The sequence below is a fragment of the Orycteropus afer genome, unplaced genomic scaffold, assembly GCF_000298275.1.
Source record: "Orycteropus afer afer isolate SDZICR_OR568_19922 unplaced genomic scaffold, OryAfe1.0 scaffold00127, whole genome shotgun sequence".
NCBI classification, from domain to species: domain Eukaryota; kingdom Metazoa; phylum Chordata; class Mammalia; order Tubulidentata; family Orycteropodidae; genus Orycteropus; species Orycteropus afer.
The window spans coordinates 3,135,034-3,144,784 of NW_006921714.1; the positions used below are offsets into that span (position 1 = coordinate 3,135,034).

At 51.1% G+C, this 9,751-nt stretch overlaps 1 protein-coding gene across 1 annotated transcript in view; it reads right to left on the minus strand.

The window, feature by feature from the left end:
- Positions 1 to 1,283: 1,283 nt before the first annotated feature.
- CCDC88C (coiled-coil domain containing 88C) overlaps positions 1,284 to 9,751 on the minus strand; it is a 168,188-nt gene continuing 159,720 nt past the window's right edge. Inside the window, exons 34-35 of the mRNA XM_042781485.1 lie at positions 4,636 to 4,925; positions 1,284 to 2,303 (exon numbers count right to left, since the gene is read on the minus strand). Coding sequence (XP_042637419.1) covers positions 1,284 to 2,303; positions 4,636 to 4,925 — 1,310 coding nt within the window. The remainder of the gene's footprint in view (positions 2,304 to 4,635; positions 4,926 to 9,751) is intronic.

Sequence of the window (9,751 nt, forward strand, 5' to 3'; positions counted from 1 at the left end):
CGGCTTCTGCTTTACTGCATTTTATTACAATCCTGTCCTTGTATTCCAGAAACAGATGGCTATTTAAGACACAACCCAAAGCACTCCTCAAAACAGATCCTGTTAACATTCAAGAGTCTCTCACTTCTTTCTCAGTATATTGAAAGAAAAAAATAAATCTTAAAAAAAAAAAAAAAAAAATCAATGGGCTTAGTTTATCCCAGGAAAAGCACCTTTACTAAACAGAAAACAAAACTGGCCAGGAATCTGACCATATACACAAAGCAGCAGATCAGAGTCCTGGGAGATGAGAAGGGCTTTCAATGGAACATAAATAAAACCCCCCAGTATATATATTTTACATGAGTGTGTGTGTGTGTGTAAGTAATATATTAAAGGAAATTTGGTTTCTACCCTCAAAGAGTTATCCAGAAATAATAAATCAATATCCTCTCTGAGATAGGGGAAGGAGGGTACTGCAGCCCATGTTCAGATCCAACGTGCACCCCGGGACACGCTTCCCCTCTGTACACTATGTACACTGCCAGTGAGTGGGCCAGGGGCTTCTCTGCCCCCACCCCACCCCCAGCAAGTCCAGTGTTTATACACAGAAAACTGAGCAGGAAGACTGGGTGGGAAGGTCCCTGTGTGCTCCCCAAGCCCGTCTTGCAGAGCTCAGGAGTCTGGAAGTGGGAGCCCAACCCTGATGCCTACCCTACCCTCTACCTGCCTGCAACTGTTTGGGGGTCCCAGGAGAGACCCCCTTTTTAACAGCAGCTCTGATTCTGGGGTCTGCTCCAGGCCCTAGTCTTTGTAGTTTGGCCCGTCTGGTTTTCTCCTGGGAGTGAGTGGATTGGGGAGGAGGAGGGAGTTTCCAGACTCACTAGGGCTCAGCCACGTGGTCTGTGTGTGTGTGTGCGTGTACACACGTGTGCATGCTTGACTGGAGGTCAGAGAGCTGCAAACGAGTGTTCTCTTGGGCATGTTTAGACTAGTGTCTGCTGCAAGGTAAAGTCAGTGTCGTCGCTGCCTTCTAAGTCGTCACCATGCGGAAGTGGATTTGTTCAGAAGAGACCAGTCCCTGGAAGCCACAGATATGGAAGACATGCTGTACACGTAGGAGTGCAATCCTCTTAGGGCTTGGCACAGTGTTTTCATTAAAAAGACAAACAGGAGAAACGTGTGGGAGCCCCTTTCACCATTCCTAAACGCTTTCCCGGCACCACAGGCAAAGAGAAACAACAGTCGCTATGATCAGACAGTGCGCACCAGTCGTCCTCAGGTTCTGGAGCTGCCGAGTTGAGTCACACGCAGCCATACTCGTACCACACCGTCTGCTGGTCCCCGCCTGGCTCCGGGGATGCCGGTGTGCTCCCACTGCTGCCTCCCCGGCTGCAGTCCTCTGGGCTCCGGCCAGCGTGGGGAGCTGAGTCGGGAGACCGCCCTGGACTCTTTGCGGGCGGCCCTTCACTGTAGCCCTGTGGTGCGAGCCCATCCCCTTCTGAGAGGCTGAGTCCCCCCCGGACAGGGGCTATGGTAGCCACCTCCCCCAAGTGTGGAGGGGTCTTGGGCTTAGTCCTGGCAGCCGAGGCTGCCACAGGTGAGACGTGCGGGAGCTGAGTGCTGCTGCTGCCACCCCCAGCAGCAATGGCTGAGGCTGTAGCTGAATGTTGCAGTGGGGCCAGTCGCTCCTCCTTCGCAGGGGCCAGCGAGAAGCGCCTCATGTCCAGCGGCCGGCTACGGGGGCCCGTGCCCTGACAGGAACTGCCAGCCTTTCCCACAAGCAAGGTGCGCTCCCGGGCCAGCCCATGGGTGCCAGGGGCTGTAGGGCTTGGCAGGGGCTGGCTGCCTGCGTCTCTACTCTCTGAGGCCTCGAGACCCCCTGGTTTCTGAGGGGACTCCTGCTTACAGGGCTCTGGCCCACTGGCCCGCAGAAGGTCAGCCGAGGCCAGGCTGAAGGCACGGTTCAGAGAGGTACCCCTGCTGGCGGGAGTGTGAGCAGGTGTGTGGGTGGTCAGGGGCACCGTGGCCTGCCGGGGTCTGCCCAAAGACAGGCTCTGGGGGGGCTGGGCCTGCCTCGGGGAGACACTGGGTAGGGCCTCAGCCTCAGCTGCTCTGAAGTTCGGCCTTACATACTGCCCAGGCTTCAGCAGCCTTCCCTCAGAGGTGCTGGTGGCCATCTTGATGGTTGGGGCCACAAGACTGGTGGGCATCTTGGCCCCGTTTTTTCTAGGCAGAGGTCCTGGCTGCCCTGTGACGGCTGGAGGGTCATTGGCCTTCCTGAAGTAGTCACTTAACAGGTCATCCCGGCAACTGGGAGGGTCCTACAGAGAAGGGGAAGAACAGAGTGGCAAGAGTGAGGCCTAGGCAGGCCCTTGGGGAGCCTGGCTCCCAAGGATACCCCTATGCCCTGCCTGCTTGGCTACTCCAAGGCATACATGTCATCCCTCCACACACGCTGCCCCGGTCAGGATACAGGTTATCGGGGAAAGGACCCCAGACACCACTCCAGACAGCCCCCTAACTTTACAAATAAGAAACAGACTCAGAGAGGGAAATGCCTCATTCAAAGCTGCTCAGCTTCCCAGAGAAGTCAGTCCTGATGCCTGGCCAAGGCCAAGGCCAAGGCCAAGGCCAAGGCCAAGTATGTCCACCTGTTTCTCATGTCCCTCCAACGAGAGCTGCCGGTGTGAACCTGACCACTTCCCCCTTGTGCCTCCAAGGTGCCCAGAAACATCACAAGGGCCATAGCTCAGGCCACTGGCAAGTGGCAAAACAAGACCGGCCCTTGAAAAGCCAGAATTAATCCTTCTCAGGACCCTCACCACCTGATCTAAGAAAGGGGGCAGTGAGGGGCCAGAAAGGTGGAGGGTCCGGATGTGAGACAGTGAGGCTGCACAGGGGAGTGACCTGCACTTGACTGTCCTGCTGAATGGCTCCCCACCCCAGCAGCTCCCACCCGGCTCCGCTTCCCTGGGCCGGGAGCTGGGTCTCCTGCTTCAGAGGTCTGAAGCCCCTGCCTGGGTAACTCTGCCAGCACCTCATGGCCTGGAAGGCCAAGAGGAGTTCTCCGAGCTGACGCACACTGAAGAGGGGGAGGGGACGTAGGTGCAGAGGTGACTCGTGGCCTGCTAAGGTGTCAGCCCCTGGCCCAGGAAGCCCCGTTGGGGACTCAGTGTGGGGAAGGGCCAGTGGATCTGGATGTCCCTGCAGACGTCTCCGGGCCGTGCACACATCTCCTGCTCCTGCAGACGTCTCCTGTTCCTGCAGACGTCTCTGGGCCGTGCACACGACTCCTGCCCCTGCAGACGTCTCCGGGCCGTGCACACATCTCCTGCTCCTGCAGACGTCTGGATACGCACCATGACAAGGCAGCAGTGTGCGGCACTACACGAGGCAGGCTGCTCAGCAAGAAGCAGACCAAACACAAACCCAGTGCCGCCGAGTCGACTATGACGCCCGCCGGCCCCACAGGACAGAGCAGAACCACCCCAGAGGGTTTCCAAGGCTGTAGTCCTTAGGAGTGGTCTCCCATATCTTTCTAAGTGGAGTACCTGGTGGGTTCAAAGCACTGACCTCTAGGCTAGCAGCTGAGTGCTTCACCGCACCACCAGCGTTGCTTTCAGTGAGAACACAGGCCCCGCTGACCCAGCGCTCACCACGTGCCGGGCGCTTTTCTAGGATTCTAGGATTGCACCTGGTGATCTCAAACTCCTTTAATTCTCAAACAGAGTTGCACGGCTGTCTGAAGGGAGTACTGAAACTGGGGCCGCAGACGTCAGTCCCAAGTCTAAACTGTGGCCAGTCTGGGATTAATCCTCAGGGCAGGCTGACCCCAGCGCTGCTCTCCTCTAATTCCACGTCCTCAGAGCTCACCTTCTTTGGCCACTCAAGGTAAGAGAGTCCCATCCTGTGACACCCCCTCCCAGCATCATTCACACTCGGGCAGTGGAAGGAGGCACGGGCGGTGTGGGGAGCCCAGGGTCACTTCTCTAGGGATGGGAGGCCGTCTCTGCATTGAGAAAGAGGGCGGGGTGTGTGTTCAGTGTATGCAGGCAGTGGGATGAGTACCTTGGACAGAGAGCAGGAGGCTGTAAGACCCGGCCCAGTCCCAGCCTCAGCAATGTCTGCATCCCAAGCTACAAGCCGGACCTGACTCTCCCTGTCATGAAGGACTCAGGACATGCCACATGGCCTAGGCTGGCTTTCATGTGACCATGGCAGAACTAAGTAACTGCAACTGAGACCGTCTGCCACAAGACTACCATGTTTATGGTCCCCCCTTTTACAGAAAAAGCCTGTGAGCTGGGCTGGGGGAGACTGAGAGCAAGGGCCCTTGCGTGTGGGCATGCTCCACTGCAGCACTGACGCCTCTGCCGCTGGGGGTACCGGCCACACCCGTCCTCCCCACCTCCATGTGGCCACGTGTCCTGTCAGCTCACTTGATCAGTGGGGAGCAGCCTCGGAGGCTGGGGCTGGTCCCTGGTGCTCCGTGACTTGCTGGCTAACGGCTGTCCTCTGAATACCATACCAGCACTGCCCCTGGGCCCTGGCCCCTTCCCCGTCCTGTTCTTCAGGCTCGGCTGCTGAGGTTCTGGCATGTCCAGAGGCGGAGAGAGGAGAGAGGGGCCCACACCCACACCCCAGAGCACTCACGTGGGGGGGAGGGCTGCGGCTGCTCTCCTCTAGGAACTCCTCCAGGGTGACCATCTCGCTGCTCGGGGAGGCAGAGCAGGGCCTCCCTGCAGCGTGGGGCTGGGCTGCACCCCTCCTCTGGACACCCTCCTGGGGGACCGGTCCGTTCCGGGGTGGGGGGTACTCATGGCGGCCAACGGTGTGGCGCCCCAGGCCACTGGGCTCAGAGGGCAGGGGGGCTGTGTCTCTGCTAGGGATGAGGTCTTCGCTGCTGAAGCTCTCGGACCTGCCGGGGAGCTGGTCGGAGGAACCTGGTGTCAGGGCGAGATGACAGCTCACGTCAGTTTCCTGCTCGCCACGGTCTAGGGGCTCTGTGCTGCCCCCGATTCCCTCAAGACATAGGCCTTGCCCCTTCTAGGCCAGGATTTTAGAAGTTTAAGGGCATTTCGGAATCTTCTAGAATTTCCCTCTGACGTTTAAGAGCAAAATAACATGAGATGAAAGTGCAAAGGTGCTGCTAAGGTTTAAATTATTCACATCTATAAGGCACGACACCTTGCGTCCATTCATTTACGAAAGGTTTCTTCCAGCTCCTTCTACATGCTATCACGATGAGTCAGAATGTTTGGTTTTGAAGCAGCAGTATGTGTGGTTTTTGGACGTGCCAGATGCTCTTCCAGGGACTAGTCATGTGGAAGCAAAGACAAACAAAATCCTGTCTTCGCAGAGTTTACAATCTCAAGGGAGAGGGTCTACGTCGGGCAGGCAGACAATACATGAGTGAAGAGATGAACACAAATGGTGCAAGGAGTGATAAGTGCAACACAGAATGAGAGCAGGTGAGCAGGTTCTGCTCCATCCTGGGACGCAGGGAGGTGAGAACAGCACTGCTCCTACCTTAACAAGACAAGGGGACACACTATTACGTGACCAGTGTTCTAAACCCATGGGAGAGCTGAGGTCACAGGACGCCTAAGCAGCTGAAGCCCAAGGGTAGACAGGCCCCTCCAAGACGGACGGGACACCACTTACAACTCACCCAGGCAGGTGAGACGCCAGGTGCCAATACAAGCAGCATTTTCTACAATTTTTAACTGGTTGCTAAAGGCTGAAGGTGGGCTAGCATGAGAATACAGATTCCCACAGGACTGCGTACACAGGTATCTAACACCCACTCAGAGGCCCACCCCACGCACCTCAGCAGGTGCTCAGGACGAGGACTGGGGGCAAGGCAGGAGACCAGAGAAGGTCCCCGCAGCGGCCCAGGTCTGGAGGAGGGGAGCAGTTGTCCCTGTGGGGAAAAGCACAAAGACCCACCAAGTCATTCTCCCTGTGGAACAAAAGCCTTCAGCTTGCTTTGGGGGAACAGAAGCAACAAACCCTGTCCTCCTCTGAGCACAAGTGAACACCCTTTGTGCTGGGAGAAGGGGCAAAGAAGAAAGCCCACTGCCCCTGGGCCCAGATCACTGCAGGCCTCCTACAGAGGAAGGATTCTCGCCTTCCACGCCGGACATCCAGGCTCGATTTCCAGCCAGTGGACCTCACACGTAGCCACCGTCATCTGTCAGTGGTGGACTGCATGTTTCAGCAGAGCTTCCACACCAAGACGGCCCACAAAGAAGGGCCTATTTCAAAAATCAGCCGTGGATCATAATGGTCCAACCCGCCACTGACCACGGGGACGGCACAGGACCAGGTAGGATTCCGTTCCATTAGGCACTGGAGTCATCATGAGCTGGAGGCCAACTTGGCACCAGCTAACACCACCACTGCTGGGGGGAAGGTCAAGGGTCTCTCTTCCAGCAAGACCTGCTGTACGTGTAGGGCTGAGCTTTGCTGCCAGGGGAAAGGACGAAGAAACCCAGCCCTTTCTGAACCAAGGATTCTCCTAAAGGAATTCCAAACTACAGGTCACAGACTGAGGATCACAACAGCGACAACAAAACCCAAACTGAGGTCAACTCCTAATGTGACTGACTGAATCCCACAGCAAAGACTGATCTAAAGAAAGCATGTGATCATTTACAGACACACTACTGACTGCAGTCTTTATACCCAGGGTCTGGTTTTCAACAAAAATCACAAGACACACAAGAAAGCAAGAAAACCGTAACAACACCACTGTCAAGAAACAGTAAAACCAGACCCAGACCCAAACAGAAACCGAATGTTGGAATTAACATGCAGAAAATTTTAAATAACTGTAGTTAATATGTTACAGGCTACAAAGATAAAGGTAGATAACATACATGAACAATGACTAGACAGGAAATACCAGCAGAGATGGAAACTGTAAGAAAGAATCAAATTAAAAAGCTAGCGATAAAAAACACAGTGAGAGAGATGAATCAGAGCCCTGATGGGCTTGCCAGCAGAGTCACCATTGCCAACAGAAAGAAATCAGTGTATGTGAATACAGAGCATGGATCATAATGGAAAGTGGAAAGTACCCAAATGGTAACACAGTGAAACCCAACAAAGAAACAAACAAACAGAACCAAGTACCATGGAAGAGCTGCAGACTAGTACCACATGGTCTACACGTCTGTAACTGGAAACCCAGAGGAAAAGAGAAGAGAGCAGAAGAGGTATCTGAAGAGAAATGGCTAAGAATTTTCTAAAAACAATGGAAGCTAGCAAACCACACATTCAAGAAGCTTAAAATATCACCAAGAAGGTTCAAACAAATTTTCTTCCTAGACACATAATTTAAAAAGTGCTGAGGAAAAAAAAAAAACCAAACATGCAGTGAAATTCTTGAAGGCAGCCAGAGGGAAGAAAGAACACATTACATCTGGAAGAACAAATTATATATAATAATAATAACAAATAATATATAATAAATAATAATAACAAATATAATTCAAAGGACAAAAAAAAAGCCAAGCTAAAATTCTTGACCAGCAACACTGCCTTTCAAGAGTAAGAACAAAATAAAGACCTTCACAGACAAAACACACATGCACACGTGCAAAGTATTCCTTAGTGGACCTATGCTGGAAAAAATGTTCAAGGGTGTTCTTGAGACAGGAACACAATGCTACACAGTAAACTGGAGCTACATAGAGAAATGGAATCTTTCTGAAATGGTTAAAATGAAGGTAAACAAAAAATAAACGTTTAACTTATTTACAATGTCTTTTAAAGACATACATCTTTTCAAGTTACATGTCTTTTAAAGACATATGACTGTCTAAAGCAACCAGAACTAGATGGTGCCTGGCTACCACTGTCAACCACCCAGAAGGGGATCTCTGTAGGAGATCCTGGATAGAGTGGGAGAACAATGTGGAATGAAACTCAAAATCATTTGGGGGGGAAAACAAAAAAAGGGACCAGGTTTGCTGGTCTGATACAGCCTGATAGCCTGATGGAACCACTGAGACTATGGCCCCTAGCTGCCCTTCTGGTCTGGAACTGAACCCACTCCTGTGGCTTCCAGCCAACAAAAGACAGGGATATGAGGTGAACATTTACACTAGGTAGATACACTCCTTGGAGAGAATAATCATGGGAGAGAATAATCACGGACTGTGTATGCACAGGGAGACAGCTCAGGGGGCAGGAGTACATGGAGGGATGACATAGGGAAGAGGTAACTATGGGGAGGAAGTAACTGTTGCATTGTGGGAAATTGCAGTCAATGTCTTGAGACAAAGTATATGTGAGCTGCTGTATGGAAAGTGAATTTGCTCTGTAAACTTTCACCCAAATCACAATTAAAAAAAAAAAAAAAAAAAAAAAGACATATGACTGTCTAAAGCAAACACAGTAGGAAGGAATTATGGGTTTACAGTGTATAAAAACAAAAGGTCCTCACTCATTTGTCAGTTTGTTGTGCTATGGTGGCCTGATGTTGCTGTGAGGCTGGGGGCTATGCCACCAGTATTTCAAATACCAGCAGGGTCACCCATGGTGGACGGGTTTCAGTGGAGCTTCCAGACTAAGAGGGACTTAGAAGAAGGAAGGGGCCATCCACTTCTCAAAGAACTGGCCAGGGAAAACCTTATGAATAGCAGTGAAACACTATCTGATATAATGCCAGAAGATGAGCCCCTCAGGTCAGAAGGCACTTAAAATATGACTGGGGAAAGGCTGCCTCCTCAGAGTAGAACTGACTTTAAAGTTTAATGGAGTAAACTTTTCAGCACCTCCATTTGCTGATGTGGCATGACTCAAAATGAGAAGCAACAGCTACAAACATCCATTAATAATCAGAACACGGAATGTATGAAGTATGAATCTAGGAAAATTGGAAGTTGTCAAAAATGAAATGAAACGTAGAAAGATTGATATCCTAGGGGTTAGTGAGCTGAAATGTACTGATTTTGGCCATTCTGAATCAGACAACCGTATGATCTACTATGCTGAGAATGACAAATTGAAGAGGAATGGTGTGGCATTCATCAGCACAAAGAATGTTTCAAGATCTATCCTGAAGTACACTGCTGTCAGTGATAGGGTAATATCCATATGCCTACAAGGAAGGCCAGTTAATGCTACTATTATTCAAATTTATGTACCAACCACCTAAGCCAAAGATGAGGAAACTGAAGATTTTTACCAACTTCTGCAGTCTGAAATTGACCAAACATGCAATCAAGATGTGTTGATCATCATCACTGGTGACTGGAATGCAAAAGTTGGAAACAAAGAATAATCATTACCACTAGTTGAAAAATATGGCCTTGGTGACAGAAATGATGCTCAAGATCATGTGATAGAACTTTGAAAAACCAACGACTTATTCATTCCAAATACCTTTTCTCAACAACATGAACAGTGGCTGTACACATGGACTTCACCAGATGGAGTACACAGGAATCAGACTGACTACATCTGTGGAAAGAGGCAATGGAGAAGCTCACTATCTTCAGCCATAACAAGGCCAGGAACTGACTGTGGAACAGATCATCAACTGCTGATATGCAAGTTCAAGTTGAAGCTGAAGACAATGAAAACAAGTTCACAAGATCCAAAATACGACCCTTGATTATGTTCCACCTGAATTTAGAGGCCATCTAAAGAAGTGATTTGATGCTCTGAAAACCAATGATCAAAAACCAGAGGAACTGTGGAATGATATCAAGAACATCATACATGAAGAAAGCAAAAGTTCCTTAAAAAGACAGGAAAG